The sequence below is a fragment of the Nothoprocta perdicaria genome, unplaced genomic scaffold (assembly GCF_003342845.1).
Source record: "Nothoprocta perdicaria isolate Ctin4 unplaced genomic scaffold, notPer1 scaffold_12, whole genome shotgun sequence".
NCBI lineage: Eukaryota > Metazoa > Chordata > Aves > Tinamiformes > Tinamidae > Nothoprocta > Nothoprocta perdicaria.
The window spans coordinates 822623-839116 of record NW_020454316.1 but is presented as its reverse complement, the minus strand read 5'-3'; the positions used below and the strand labels follow the sequence as shown (position 1 = coordinate 839116).

The 16494-nt window shown below is 49.8% G+C and overlaps 1 protein-coding gene across 2 annotated transcripts in view; it reads right to left on the bottom strand.

The window, feature by feature from the left end:
- The window catches only part of ARHGAP17 (Rho GTPase activating protein 17), a 39247-nt gene extending 22759 nt beyond the window's left edge, over positions 1 to 16488 (bottom strand). For both annotated transcript variants that reach the window (XM_026054037.1, XM_026054038.1), the window contains exon 1: positions 16433 to 16488. In XM_026054037.1, coding sequence (XP_025909822.1) covers positions 16433 to 16485 — 53 coding nt within the window. In that variant the 5' untranslated portion in view covers positions 16486 to 16488. The remainder of the gene's footprint in view (positions 1 to 16432) is intronic.
- Positions 16489 to 16494: the final 6 nt, after the last annotated feature.

Here is a 16494-nt window from a genome sequence, read left to right as displayed (position 1 = left end):
ATAAAAAAAAAGAGAAGTCAAATGAACATGTTGAAGGATAAAGATTTCAAGAACGGTCATGGTGAGATGACAATAAACTCAGTATATGTTTATTGTGCAGAGAGTACATGCAACAAAAACGCAGGAGGCAGCGCGGGATGCGCCGGCAACGCGCGGCCGCCCCGGGAAGCGCCGCCGAGGAGCAGCACGGGTAGAGGTTCCCCGAGCTCGGCTCCACGCTGCTCGCCAGGTAACGCTGGCAGCGCGCGAGCGCGAGGCAGCAAAGCGGGAGCTGCTGCACGCCCGGGGCCACCCTTGGGCACCTCAGAGCTCCCCGCCGCGCTCCCCACGCACACGTCCTCGCTCGGGACCCTCCTGCTACCTCCATGTGCTCACTGTCCTGCCCCTTTCAGACTGATGTGGCACTGCTATTAATAAAGACTATCTATAACTAATAATATTCCAGGTAAAGGTCTCTCAATAGCAAACGACCTGAATGACAACACGAGCACTTGTTACATGTACGCTCAAGCCCTTCCAGCCCAGTTTACACACACACTTTGAACTGTTTAATGTTGAACCAGATTTGCTGAGCGCTGGTTCTCATTTCCTGCAGCTCTGCTGTCTATCTTTGCCAGATCTACAAGCCGGGCAAGATAAGGTTATCTCCCTGCTGCTCTCCTCTGCCTGGCTGTTCACTTTTACTGCACACCTATTGCTCTACGTGCACTTTAGTGCAGCAGGATTCAGCAGGTGACTCCCTCTGTCAGGGTCTTACCCAAGGCACTAACTGATCCCGAGGGCATTTAACAGCTCCGGAAGACTGCTCGCAGGCAAACCTCCCACTTTATTGACGTGCTTCAGCAGCTGACCGCCCCGAACGGCTCCGAAGGCGCCTTCGCTCTTTCCTCCTCAAGGTGACCTTGGCTTTGCGGCACACTGCCCGCCTGGACCATGTGTGAGCCGCGAAGCCTTTAATACAGCAATGCGCAAGACCCCAACGAGAGCAGGCGAAAGGGCCACGAAAGGCTGGATGCCACAGGCCGCACTCATTCCTGCTGACAGAACCTTGGGTTTCAAACCCCGCTCTCTCCTCGGCCTGTGTTCCCCAGGGGAAGGGACGCTTCTCATCACCAGCTTCCATGCACTCGGACTTCACCTCCCGCTAAAGACGCGGGTGCCACCTGCGCTGGGCTCTGTAGCTTCCGCGCCTACCCCGGACCTACCTGCGACTTGGTACTTGAGCAGCTCGCTAGGAGAGGGCTCAACGCATGTAAAATGGCCTCGCGTGCAGCTATGTTCAACACACCCCGGGCCCAACACGGGGCTCCTGAGCACAGCTGCCCGGCTGCGCTCCCGATGGCCGACACCTTTCAGGGCATCTCCTGCAAAACACGGGCCTCCGGCACCAGCACGTGCAGCCATTCCAAAACGAGAGCCTACTGCAAACTTCCAACGTTGATATTTAAGGAAAACGAGTGCTTATTTCCAAAGGCAGAAGGGGTTTTTAGCTCTCCCCCTGCACGTGCAGCACACAGCTAGCAGGGCCGTTTGCCAGAGCCCGGTAGCAGAGGATGGCGCCGGCTCTCCTGCACGATGCCAATGGAGCCGGACGGAGCCCCGGGCGCTCCCTGGGAAGAGGCTGGCACTCGGGAAGCGCGAGGCGGGAAGGTGTCCGGGCAGGACAGCGTGGCCCAGCTCCCTGCCGAGGGGCCAAGGGCTCCTGCTCCCTCTGCACATCAGCTGCCAGCACCTTGTGCCTACATTTAACACCCGAGAGCAGCCCGTGGGACAGCAACTCTCCTGTCGGCTCATTTGAGAATTGACAATTCTGTACATAATGACTGAGCTTTGAAAGGGAAAAACTACAATTCCTAAGATACTGGATAAGTCGGCTTTCCCCCCTTGTTGCGTACAAGAACATAAACAAGCACGAGCAAAGTCTCCACAGCGCGCCAGGGATGCCGAGGAGGATTACGGCCTCAGGGCTGGGGCTGCCCAGGCGGCAGTGCTGTGGACACATGCTGCGAGGCCGCGCTCCCCACGCTGTCGCTGCCCGCCCCGGGACGCGGCCGCGCGCGGGGCGAGCGGGTCCCCAGCACAGCGCTGCGGAGGCGGCGGCCGCCGAGCGCGAGGCCCCCGCGAGCCCCGCAGCAGAAATAGCCAGGCCGCTCAGCTGTTCACACGCTTTAAATATCGAAGAGCTGCGTGCCTGGCTGCGGCGGCGGGCACGGAGCCGCTCCCCCGGGGAAGGAAGGGCTGGGGGAAGCCAGCGCAGAGCCCGGCGCCTCGCGGCAGGCCGGTCGCTACCTGTTAGGGTAGACACGGCCTGCAGAGCAGCTGCGGGTTGCGAGGTTGAGCGTAGCAGGGCGGTCTAAACTCAGAACCAAATCCAGGCCAGGCTTAGAGCTACGGCTGCCACCTTAAATGTGGGTGATGACTGTCTTATCCTCATTCGATTGAGGATGGTTTTATGCAAACAAACTCCACCAAAACACATTTTTAAATGTTTTTCCACAACTGCAGGTCCATCATTCTGCAGCACACGCAGCCGAACACAGCACCCAGCACATGCAGCCAAACGCAGCGCCCGGCCCTTCTCCGTTCCCCCGCACAGAAGGGCTGCGACGGGTGCAAAACCGGTTCCCGCTCAGCACCATCAGCTCCCGGACTGCTCTGCGCCCCAGGAAGGCGGCTGCAGCACCAGTGCAGACAAACCCCATTCCAGAGATAATATTATTATCTTTCGTGGGGACAAAAACACAAGCTCGTGCAAAACAACAGCCGCAGGTGGAAGTGGAGCTGAGGAGCCCTGAGCGCGATGCCCAGCCCTGCACATCAGCATCACCACAGCTACCAAACGAGTGGAAATTTACTGCGGGAGAGCGGCGGGAGTGAGCGCAGCGCCTGCTCACAGAGACACGGGCACTCACAGCGAACACGTGAGGCAGTTCCCGTGTCCGAGTGGAAACAGAGAGCTCGAGCCAGGCTGGCTGCGCTGCCCGGCGCTGCCGGCCGCTTCCCGCCGGTGCCAGGGCCGCTTCCCGCGCACAGACGGCACTGCCGCGAGCATTGCCCACCCGGCCGGGGCGAAGCAGCGGCTCAGGGCTGCAGCCCTCGCTGCTGTCTCCGCTTCCCAAGCCCTGCGCGCGCCCTTGGAGCGCTTGCTGCGAGCCGGCCGCTCCGAGCACCTTCCCAGCACATCCTGCCCGCTTTCCACGGGACAATAGACAGGATTTGTTGCCAGGAAAAATGGAAGAATCAGCAGCTCTGCTCCAAAACAAAGAATCCAGAATTAGAGGAACTTCCCTTCCAAGGCTTTCCTTTTTTAATGTTCACTAAGACAGACTTGATAGAAAACAGAACTTCGATCAGAGGTGTTTCAAGACCACCAGGTTAACTTTCCCTATGCAATTCCAGGACGGGGCTTCCCATAAGTCAATCGTCTTGGTTAGGAGTTGGAATGTGAACTATTTCATCTGCAGCCCCCATCAACCAGCCAACCCCACCTGTGGCTGCCCCCCACATGCAGCCAACACCTCCCTCTCCTGCTCGGACACGAGGCTCCAAACCATGGAGGAAGAGGAGGAGGAGGAGGCAGCAGGGAAGGGCGCGAGGCCCCGCGACGGCCGGGCGCTCTCCACTTCACCTCGCGCTTCTCTGGCTTAATGCAGGTTAAGATCTCAGCAGGAGTGCGCTGGCCAATCCACAACTGGAAAAATAAAGTCTACAATTGTGGTCTCTCTATGAACATATATTAAAGGTCACTTTTCAAAACCATTCTATTACAAAGGATTTATTTTGCTTCTTTTGGCAGTCTGTGCTAATATTCAACTTTCTGGATGTAAAAATATACCGTAGGAGTTTGGTTCCACTTACACCGCATTTTGAAGACAAGCCAGAGCAGGCATCTATTTGGCCAAATATATTTCTCACCACAGTAACCAAATCATGTTATACAATTCCAGAAGTAATCCCACTTGAGCTCCACTCCTGCTAAAAGGCAAGATTATCTTTAGTGCAGCTTGATTTTTTTCCAAAGGATCCCAGCACGACACAAAGTAAATATAAATTCTCTGCAATTTAACATCTCTTAGAGCACTTGTAAATGCTGACAGTTGCCATCTTCCAGGGCTATAGTTTAAGCCGGCCACTGACGGAGAAAGAACTGAACTCTGCTTAAAATTACCTGCTATCTGCCTGCATGTTTTGAGTTAGGTATGTGGAATTCTGCACGGCAAGGTTTTAAAGCCGAGCAAACATTCCTAGCTGGCCAATAAACACTTGCAGCATCCATATGTTTTGCAATGTCCGCGACAGACTGTGCACGAGCGATGCTGCGGGGCTGCGGCTGCAAACCACTGCTCACGGCACAGGCAAACTCCACCTCGGCTCGGCGCAAAACAGCTGCAGAACCTGCTCAGGGGTTGCTTCAGGAGGCACGCTCACAGCCTAAGGCCACACGCTACATTTCAGAGCTCCAACCTCCTTCTTACAAAACACACATTTACTCTTAGCATTAGACAGGAAATGACGGCAAATGCATTCAATAAAACTCAGTTTAACAAAAAGTACTGTCTGCACTATCAGGTCTATACAACAAATCCATAAAGATTACATGGCACACGCACAATAAGGAAAACCAAAGTTAAGTCAAAAACTTTTTAAAAGGCTAAATTGCAAACATGGTTTTAAGGCAGACCAAGAATCAAAGCAATTTTGTCTTGACAGAGGCACGTATTTCAGGGAGCAGTCTCTCAGAAGCCCCACTTTTGCATACCAATACTACTGGATGGCGGGTACAAATAAGAATGAAGTGCTTCTAGCATACTAGTCTCCCAGCAAGTCGCTACTCTACACTTGCACACCACGAACAACATTTTAGCTAGCCAGGCATTGTCTATATTCTTTTCTAATTAAAAAACAATGTCAACAACAAAAAACTAGAATGAACATTAGGCCAATATAAGCCTGGTTTCATTTGAATTGCATTTAGTCCTGAAGGTAGAAACGCTTCCGTGAAATACTGCTGTGGGGGATTAAAATTCCTAATGGTTAAATCCAATTAGGATGAAATCTAGCACTAGTTGTACGCTTTTCCTAAAGCAAAATGCTGTCACAAATTTAGTGAGGAAGGGGAAAAAAAGGCAAAATCACCACATTGATACCCAAGAGAGACCTCCTAAACTGATCAAATCAGTCACCTCCTATCTCTTGCCTTTTCCCCTTTACATCTCACAGCATAAATTTCTCATGGGACATGTACTGTATTTAGCTAGCATTACGGTCGAACATGAGCATTATTTTTCATATTTCACTGTCCAATATGTATTTACATCCAAAAGCTTCCTTTCAGGCAATGCCTTTCCCTCCTCCATGCAAGCAATAACCATTTCTACCTCGGAAGATGAATTTTTACCGCCAGTTCCCCAGAGCCCTGGCGGGAGCTGGTGCCTCCGCTGCCCCTCGCGAGCTCCGCCGGGCAGCAGCTCCCGGGGCGGCCCCGGGCCGAACGCGGGCGCCAGGAGCGACCCCTTCATTCAGCCGGCCCCAGCGCCCGGCCGCCCGCACCAACAAGGGGTAAAGGGAAAGGGGGCCCGGAGCTGCGACAGGAGGGTCCCCCCGAGGGTCCTGTAGAGCCACACGCAGCTTCACTTGACACAAGGCAAGGCAGGGCCTGGCGCTTCTGCGTAGGGAACAGCCGAGCAGACTCCAACACGAGCGCCTGGCAGCCTCTAGCTCCGGAGAAGCACCCCCTCTGCAACCACCTGCTGTCCCCATAGAAAAGGGGAGGGAAAAATGATCGTAAAAGGCCCTCAGCCACATCCCAAACGTTCAAGCCAGACGCTATTTCCCGTTTTCCTTTGCTAGGACTTGTGTCTTGTCAGTCATTACAAAAGCCTGTAAGCAGCAGTGCTGTCTTCTGCAGAGACAAGATGTTTATGGGGCAGACATGAGTGAACAGGAAAAATATGCAAGACAGGAATGAGCAAAAATAGCTGAACTGCTTCAAACAGCAGGGATTTTTACTTACTCACTTTGGGTTTTGTACTTTGCCAGGACACTTTAGCTCTGTGTTGCTTTGCCCAAGCATGAAAAACTAGAATCCAGAATGAACATTTCACAGATAAGGCTTAATTTAACATATATTTGAGGGAAGTCAATTTTCAAGTTCGCATATTCTTAAAAGTGGGAAAAGCCTTTGAACAAAACTGAACCACCACGAAGAAAACATCAAAAAAGCAGAATGATCAAATTAGAACAGAAATTAAAATAGAAAAACCAGTTAAAAGCCCTAAAGAAAGGCAGTATGATAAGGGAGCTGAGCGACTTTGGGCACCGTCCGGTGCTGGCCCGCACAGGAGGACAGAGCAGGGATTATTCCGTGTCCATCGCTTCACAATAGGTCCTTTGCGCCGCTTTTCCGGTCAGGACGCGGAGTTAGGAACTCAGGGCTGATCTCTCAGCCCGGTTTCGGCAACAGGAAAACCAGCCTCCAAGCCGAGCTGCCGCCCAGGAACGGGCCCGCGGCCGGGCCCGCCCGGCCTGTCCCTGCTGGCCATGCTGGCCACCAGATTCTGCTCTGGGGTTGCCTGCACACAGCCATGCAGGCCCGCACTGGTGTGTCCAACACGTACGACTAGGCCATTACCACCCCGACATGCGTTTCACACTGTATTTTCTACTGTTCAAGCACGAAACTGAAAGTCAGCTCTACCACTGGATTTCTCAGAATGAAACGTGAGCCTCTGACTAAGAACCTGGGAAAGGTTTAACCTGCGCTGCACTTCCTGGGCACACACTTGAGGTGCTGTTGCAAAACAAGTGTTGCTTTATTCTAGTGCTCTGCTCATATAAAAAATACCAGCAGATCAGAACACTTAAGCTGAGCATTAAATCAGCTTACGGCATGGCAAACTGGTTAAGTGTTTGAAACAGAAGCTGCAACCGTTCAGCTCCTAATCGAACACGCGGGAAAGAAAAAGGTAATGCTGCAATCCTGAAAAATAACTTCTAATTGTCCACGCTATTTTTCCTATTGATTGCTTGATAACCAGTGTGCTGCTGCCAGGAAAAAGCCAGCATTTGAATAAACTGTTTAACTTTCCAAAGCCCTGCAATAGCCTGAAGTTTCAAAACCGCATGCAAAGCAATTTGTCTTCCAAAGCAAAGTCGACCTTACAACTTAATTCTCCCGTCACTGGCTACGGTAGTTTTGTGCAGTCTAACTGCATGAGTTGCCAGGGTTGTGCATGCACGTGCATGCTGCAAGTGGCATGCTCCAACATAGGCATTAACAGAGCTTTCAGCAACCATCTACCCCTCATCTGCAGCTTTCAGTTCTAAAAGTTACCCAGTTTGCTTTTATTACTTTTTATTCCAGAAGTGACACTGGGATCTTGAGAAATACTCAAAGTAGCCAGAGTCTATTTATACAAAAATCTCAGTTGAGTGATTTTTTGCGCAGAAAAATTTGCAAAAGAGAAGGAAAAGAACCCTTCTCATCTAAAATCGATTCAATTCTTTTGCAGGCTCATTTTTGCAGTTCCTCCAGCTTGGCGATTCTCTCTGCTGCTGTCACTCCAGGATATTCCTGTCATTTTGCAAGGCAATTAACTTCACAAGAAAACAATCCGTGTCAAGGAAAAGAGGCTCCACCTCAGTTCAGAGGAGAACTCGTGACCTCACCCAGCTGGCCTGTATTTATGAGAGGCGGCTTCCTGTTGAGACAGCAGGATGGTACGCAAGACACTGCTCCTCAAACACATTTATCAGCAATGGAATAAGCACTAAAATTCAAGGCTTTAAAGACCTTGTTGCTAAGGAACATATTTCAATCAAAATATTTTAATTCAGTCAAGAAAGCAACATTTCAAATAAAAATATACATTTTTGAAAGTCCTCTGCCTTTCTTCTTGTCTGGACATCTAACAACGTTAAGCTTGACAATGTTTATAAAGATTAAAAGTAGCCTTTTTTTGAGACCAGTACATAGTCAAACACCCAAACAAAGCTGCACTGAAAAATGCTATAATGAAGCCGCTTATGGTTAAAGTCACTTGCTAGCACCCAGTGCTGTGAGGCTTTTCAGTTCTGCTTACAGGAGGCCAGCCACAGGGCTCCCCTGTGGAATCCCTCCGGATTCAGCCCCCAGGTTTCCCATGGGAACCGTGTCACAGCAAACGCCACAGCGCTGTCAGTGCAGGGAGCAAACTCAGCACCAGGAACCCTCCACCGCCAACGGGCTCCTCTCGTGCTCTTCAAGCACTGAAAACGAGCTGAGCTACTTATTTGGACAAGCTGTAAAATCTTGTTCTGGGGATGTTCGCAAAATTAGAAAATATTCCTAACATTCCAAGATGCTTTTTATGTAAGCCTGTCCTAAAAGATCAGATGTATTTGGCATTTCACTACTTGCTAAAGCAGTGGCCTCTACAGAATAGCTCTGATCACAGACCCACTAGGCAGTAACGGACCTGAACTCATACAAGTCCCTATGAAATGCACTGGCTTTCATAAACGTGAAGTGTTTAACAAGCGGCTTCTACCTGAGGGGATAACGCCAGAACACTCAACACCTCTATCTATTCTAACAGATTAAGCCATGGCTATTTTAAGATGTCAGTTCTGAACATAATTTGCTATTAAATGGTTTTGTGTAACGAGCCACCCTCAGGTCGGGTGAGAGCTGGGGAACCCGCGACCCGCACGCCAAGGGGGTCGCACCAGGAACGGGGGGCTCACGGGGGCAGCGCAGGGAACGTGGTGCTGCCCGCGGGCGCACGGCCCGCAGCCCCGCTCAGCGGCGCCCAGCGGCTCCAGCCTGGCTTTTCTGACACCATGGGCTCCACGCTAGGTGAATCTAAAGGGCTCTGCACAATCTACCTGCTCCTCCTCTTCCTTTCTGCATCCCAGAACCACCTCCTGCAGCGGTACCGCGATGCTGAGCTGAGCTCTGTGCTCCCACCATTGGCACAAGCACAGCTTGCCATCTGGGGCACAGTCATTACCACTGCCCCAGACCCTTCTGGAACAACCGCAGAAATATCCGCGCTGAAAAATAACGTTTCGTTCATTTCTACAGATCCTTTTAAGGCCAAATGAATGTGTGGTTTCATTACACACGTGCTCCCACCACCCCTGGCTGTGCATTCCTTACCCCTTATTAGACTCATGGGAAAACATCAAGCCCGAGATGATCCAGCAGGCAAAAAAAAGAAAAAAAAAGTGCCCGTCGTTTCTGGCGGTATTTAGGCCGTTTCCTGACATGGGGGACACGGCAGCAGCGAGGGCTGAGCACACGCAGCGGGTGCGTGCGGGAGGGCAGCCACACGGCGCAGCGCGGCGCCCAGCGCTGTGAAAGGGGCTGCACGGGCAGCTCCGAGGCCCTGCACGCCCAGCACGGCAGCTGCCCCTGGGGCCCTCGGCACCCGAAACGACCTCCACTGGGCAGCTCACCCCGGGGACACTCGCACAGTTCCCCGCCCCATACTCATGTTGCACCTATTTGCAGCAATTCTCCAACTACCCAACAAGAGCAAGCCCTACTACAGGGAAACCTCCAGCCTTGCAGAGCTAGGCAGGGCATGTGGCTTCTGTAACTGGAAATGAAACTTGACATTTAACCTCTAATATTAAGAAAAATCTAGTTTACTTAGCAGGCCCCATAAAATGTATAGCAGAAAGCTAGTATTCCTGAACACCAGAAACGTATACAGAACATTTCAAGTGCATCTTCTGCAGCTAAAGGGGTGGCAGCAAAATAACTGAAGCTGCATGTGTGCCGGGAACAGCCCCTGCTCAGAAAAAGAAGCAAACTCAGGAGCTCGGCCCCAGGGAACACAGGCAGAAACATGTTTTTCACTTGAGCTCAAAGGGCTTGGTTGAAACCATCAGAGTTGGGGCATTCAGAGAAGGCAGAGAACAGGCCCCAGTTTTGACGTGTCCCGTGGCTCTTGGGGGTGCAGGAAGCCTGTGCTGACAATGAAGGCACTGTAAGGAGCAAAGGAAATCTGGTGCCATGGAGGCACAAAACACAGAAGGCACCTCCAGCTTAGGAAGCTCCCGAGACAGGCAGAGCCGGAGGCTGCGAGAGACGCCACAGGAACACGGCGGGACGGCTGTTGGAGCCCGCAATCCTTCCCTAGTTACCTGCTCTTGGGCACTGCGAGCTGAGCAAGACAGACTGAACTTGCTCAGCTCAGCCATTCCTGCACTGCTGTGTGTTCAGGAATCTTACTGCAAGGGACGAGGCTTCTGAAACGGAGAGCAGAGCAAACATCTCCTCGGTTACTGCAGACCTGCTGCAGCTCTGTTAGAGCACCGCAAGCACAACACTGAACACAGAATGCTCCGCACGGCGCTTTTCTGCAAAGCAAGGCGCTGCAAGGGGTTGCACGAAGAGCCAGGCGCTTCTCACTGTGACCTGCCTGCAGACAAAAGGCTTTTCTTAAAAGAAAAGGCTTTCTTAAAGACAACTTAAATTCTTGACAAATCCTAAAGATTCTTAACAACTTAGACTTTAGACTAATATGAGATCACTTGGACTGTGGATAATTTGAGATATGCTGTTAATTGCCTTTGCAAAACTTGAGCAGACCAGAATATACTGTCCTTCAGTTTCTGATTGTTTCTTGAATTCTCGACTCAGTTTTGGGGTCCCTGTGATCAGAGACCTCCCCGGCTCCGAGATGGAGCAAGCGGCCTGGGGACGGTCACTGCGCAGCTTCAGGAACTTCGGATCATTTTCCCTTGGCATTAGCAATGCCACTTTGAGGAGCACATGGATTAATGCAACTAGCAGACCTAAATTCCTCAGTGCTTAAATAATTCAATCTGGGCCACAGAGTGAATAAAATTTGTTATCAGCAAGCTCCTCCATTCACTGCTACGTTAATGGAAGGTTGCAGTTGCACTGATAAGGCTGAGTCTTACCACAAAAACAGCAGCTGAAAACACAACAGCTAAACCTTTCCGACTGCTGCAAATTTGCACTATTAGAAACTCAGAGCTGAGCTGCACAAAACTTTGTACTGACAACTTTCCCCAGGGGATACCAAAAATAGATAAACATGCAGATACCCAGAAACTCTCATGTTGATACTACTTATGCTGGGAAGCAGAGCTAAAGGGTAACTATTAGTCATTTGCTTAAGTCTCAGACTGAGAGTTTTTGGTATTTCCAGATTTTGGCCATCTGGGCTGCAGGCTGGCAAGCAGAGTTCCATGCCTGGGTGGCAGCGGGCGCAGGGCCCGCGGCAGAGCCTCTCTTGGCAGAGCCTCTCTCCATGTCCCCGGCGCTGCAGCCCAGCCCAGGGCACGGGCTCCGCACGCCCCTTCCCAAGCACCGCTCCGGCCCGGAGCCCCGCGCGTGTTGCGGACACACCGGCCCTGCGTCGGGCTGCTCATGCCCGCTGCATTCGCCTCCTCTCCAGGAGGATCACCTCGATTTCTTTAATGAATCAGGGCCCTCAAAGTTAATTTGAGATCAGTACTGAAGCTACTAGAAAAACTGAAGTTTCTCTTTTCATGAATACTCAAATGTAGACAAAGGTCAACTCAGAAGTCCAAACACAAAGCAAATTCTTTCCCTGCTCAAAATAGAGCACATTTCAGGCCTGTTGGCTGGTTTTTCAGGGACCAATCTAACCAGTGATGGGGAACATGTCACCTCAGCTTTTCACATGAAGCTTCTTGAAACTTTCTGGCTCATCCAAATACTCGTTTAAAATATCAGGCTAAAATTTATCACTTCAATTACTCAAGAACAAGAGAAGTATTACAGAAATTTCTTAGACATCTGCAAAATACTTTTTTGTTTTGTTTTTAGGGGGCAATGTAGGATTAATATCCTATTGGTTGAAGTGGTTTGGATTTATCGGATAATTTTTTTTTTCCTAAACCTCTCGAGACACTCAAAAAAGAGCTAGTTCTCAAAGCATGCTCAACCAAAAGCCAGGCTGAAGTGTATTAAGGCATAACACACAAAACAATTCTGAAATAGTAAAACGAAATACAATAGAGAACATGTTAACAGAGATAAAAACTAGTAGCTCTCAGACCATTTAAGATTTTCCACGAATACCCAAAGTTACTGGTTTTCAGCAGACCTTACCCCATATGAATATAACGTATTAGCTCTTTATTATACACAAGCATTCGTTAATGTGTGAGTGTGACAATTGTGCTACAGTATGCCCCTGGTTCCAGCTTGGACTTCAAGACTGTCAAGTGGCTTTAAGAACAACTAAATATAGGCTAGCATAGTAGTTTTTATGTGAGGTGCAAGCTATTAAAAGATACCTTTGAATATCCTGCTGACTCATAGCAGTGTCATGCGTATAGGGCATGAACAAAATCTATTTTTATAGAAGAAATTGTACTCAAACAGTGGAAAATCAGTAAAGAAGCAATAGCAGATTAGCTTCTTCCAATATTTCTTCCAATATTTCATATTTCTAATCAATCAGATTTGCTAGTCTGTGTTTTAAATTACTAACAGAGCTTCAGGACATCTCTGCTAAAGGCAGCAAGAACTCGTGCTTGTCAGTCCTCGTCTCAGATCACTTCACTGGACCTGAACTTTCCAGAGCAGTTGGCCAGCACAAGGTCATTCTTAATCTGGGTGGTATTTTGTTGGCCGTACCCAAGAGATGAACGGAAATGATGGGAACAGCAGCAGCAGTTGGGTCCCCAGAGGCAGAAAAGCTAAACTTCTATGCAGAACTGCTGGGCAGTCTAACAAGGCTCCTTAATGACAAACCTGTTTCTTTCGGTAAGTGACACGTCACAAACACACCTCTGCAGCCTCATTTCTCTATTCCTTATGTGACTAAGGAGACTAATTTCTCATATGAATTATTCGTCAGTGTAGTTCAAATACTTGTTAGTGCATCATTTGAAAGCCTTTAATAACAGCCCTTCAGAACATCAAGTCTTGCCAGAGGTGACTGCAGCTACAAAGCCAGGACGCCTTCTGGGCTTCTCATCAAGATCTGCTTCCTTTGCAACATACAAAGGATATAAAAACTAATTAAAAAAAGTCATTAGATATATGGAGAATCAGTTATTCACAGCATACAGAACAATCCTTTGCTTTTCTGAATCTATCACACCTGACAGATTTAGAAGCAGTGTCCAATTATTAAGTGTCCCAAGTAAAGGCACAAAGATGGTAAGGAGGGAGCTCTTCAAATGAGTGACAGACAGCTCACACCAAATTACATTTGATAATTTTCATCCCAGAGTATTCTACTCAGACAAGAGACCTGAAATTCATGTGAGGAACAGAAGAGCTGATCTCAAAGACAGGCCCTTGGTGCTTCCAAGGAAATTCCGTTTCCGAGGAAGGAATATTGACATTCCTCTGTAAGCAGCCGCAGTGCACGCCCTGTAGTGAATCACAGGCCACCTGAAAATGATGCACGAAGCCTCTCACATGTAGAAAGAAACGAGTTACAAGCAGCAAGGGGAAGGCTGCAGAGAACTGGGGGCTCTCCAGGAGCTGAGCTCAAGAATCAGAGAAAATGGAAGTCGTGATCGTGGCAGATGCACAGCTCAGCACGCAAACCAGCTCAGATCTCACTGTGCCTCAAGCTATGGCCAAAACTCCAGCAGACGCAAGGAGGAACAGCTGGAAAGTGCCAGGTTTAGCCTCCAGAATCGGGGGAAGGAGGAGCAGAAAGGGATGAGAGAAATAACTTTCAATGTGCTTCATCTTGCCCGGTTCACTCTTGAGCCCAACAACTACCTAGTAGAAAAGCAGCAAAACAAGAAAGACAGAAATAAAAAGTGCTGTATGGAAACTTTCATGAGGATTTCCTTCAATCAGTTACAACAGTCTAAGTGTTATGTGCAGACAGATACTGAGTGTCACGCGGTGGTATCAGGAACACAGCCCCGGACTCTGAGCAAGGACACAGTTGCTGGCTAACATCAAGGAAGATGGGGACTAGCGCTCTGAACCACCGCTTTACAATTAAAGTCTAAATAAATAATTTTGCCCTTTTCCTTTAAGTTTTTATGGGCTAATAATTGATATTTTACTCTCTGGGTTAACAGCGCTTGAGATGTCCCCCTCAGCAGAACTGCTTGTTTGCACAGCTGCATCATTTACAGGAAATCTGTCAAACAGAAAATAAGAAGTCCCCAGCAGCCGACGAGCACTTCTCTCGTTTGGGAAGTCCAGCCACCTCCACGGGGTAATTGCCACAGACTGCACAACACCGTGTCTAATTATCAGGGAATCTCGCTCCACTCAGCCGTTCCCCTCTTTAATTAATCTCTGCTGTGTATTTCATCATTCTGCATCCTCTGCTCTCTCCAGCTCGTGCTTCCCATGTACGTCACTGCCTCCATGCAGCCGGCCCGGCCTTTCTTTCACCAGGGCTCAGGACGCCTCGCTGACGATCTGAATGCTTGCCTGCTATACATGCTATAAGGAAGCTTCTACATTAAATGTATGCATCCTTGCATTCACCAACAAACAGAAAGGGGTTTTCAAGTCACCGAGCACTTGATCTGACACAGCCTGGTTTTCTTCCTGCTTGATTCTTGAGTCAACACTGCAACACTAAGATGTCCTGCTGCTGTCCTCGAATAGAGGAAAAGAAATGAAGCATCTCAAGAGGCTATTTCTGACTTTAGAAAAAGAAACCTTTCACTATATTTGGTGCGTTAGACCTTGAAAACAAATAAAATAACATTTAAGCACTGTTTGCACCTGAGTGAACATGTCAGGCAAATCATTCACTTCACACACAAGAAGCGCTGCAGCCTCTGCCCAGACAACGGTCTAGCCGGGGAGCCTGGGTGCAAGGGCGACAGCGACACGCCAGCCAACAACTAAATAAAAATACATGGAAGGGAGGAGGGGAACCGCTGCCTGGCCACCCATCACATGAACACGCAGCGGCTTCACCAAACTGCTATTTTCGTAGTTCCTATACGTGACCGTATCTGACGGGACCCAACACATTCTCCTGAGTTCTATTTCTTTCACTGTTATAATAAAACTCTAGAAAGTTAGTTTATATAGTTTGAGCATAACAATTAGATTTGCAAAGATAAAACGGATTGCAATTACATAAGGTTTTTTCCTTTACTTGGAAAGGTGCAAATATTTTGGTTAGGGAAAAAAATACCTTTTGTTAACAAGAAGACTACAGCAAATAAACCACTACAGAGGCAATTTAGTTAATTTAAAACACTTTACAAGAACGAAGATACAATTTATATGGGGGAAAAAAACACAACAGGCACTGGAGGATCCTCTTTCTTCACAGGCTTCTCACTTCTATTTGATTAAAGAAAAAAGAAGTTTTATGTCTTTGGGTAGGAAATCCATACCATTAACTGAATACTCTTAAAGGAACTCCTACAAATCCTTCCCAAGCAAAGACAGAGTCAATAAGATGCACTTGTATTTCATGCTGACTAAAACTTTGTTTTTCTCTATTGTGTTTTAGTCAAATTTGAACTATTTTGCCAAAGCTATCCAAACCAGCGAGCCAGTTTAATTGCAGAAGTTGTTTAAAACGACAGTAACTTGCACCCGCCTGTCTCTGAACACAGCAGACGGCTCTGCCCTGCCGCGCTGGCACACCTGGCAAGGCAGCGGGCGGGATCGTCTTGCACAGACAACCGCACCCCGAGAACCTCCCTTGTGAAAGAGCTCCCGAGCCAGCCCCTCCACTGCACTCCCGGCAATAAAAACAGATTCCCAGCTGCATTAGTCAAAGGTCATTATGAAAGTTGTAACTTCTGCTTCCAGCCCTGCGTACAGGCAGTTCTCAAGGTTTAATTCCTATTTTCCCCCTCACGTGGGAAGCAGTTCAAGATGCTTATCCTAGCAGAGCGCAGGTTATGAGAAATTCCACTCAGCATTTGGAGCTGTGGGGCCCGCAGTCCGAAGAACAGGGCTCACACTCCTATAGTCAAAAAAATGCCAATTTTTGCATCTAGACACTCACTACGGGGAATGAGAAGAAAAGAAGAATGGTTTGCAAGTTACAGCCTGTTTTACAGCAGAATAAATGCCCTGTCGCAACCGCCATTAGCTGACATGTTCTGTATTTTCTTTACACTTTTTTAAGTGCGCGACGTGCCTGAACCGGACAGCACGGAGCAGAGCGCGTTGCAGGGCGCAGGCGGGGGCTGCCCGGGGCCGGGCGGCTCCTCTGCGGCGGGCCGCTCGCGAGAAGGGCGCGCGGCGGAGCGCGGGGCGCCCCGCGGAGCAGGCGGGAGGCGCGGGCGGCCCGGCGGGCAGGGACCCCGCGCGGGGCCGCGCTCCCCGCTCCGCCCCGCGCCACCAAGCGGGGCAAAACGCCCGTTCCTCCCGCTAAACAACGCGCGGGGCACGGCCCCCTCCCCGGGGCTCCTCCCCGCGGCGCCGAGCACCGGGCCCGGTTCCGGGCGGCCCCTTCTGCCGCGCCGCGTGTCCCGGGCCGCGCACCTGCCCACGGTCTGGTTGGCGAGCTGCTTCATGCGGTTGAACTGCTTCTTCATGGCGGCGGC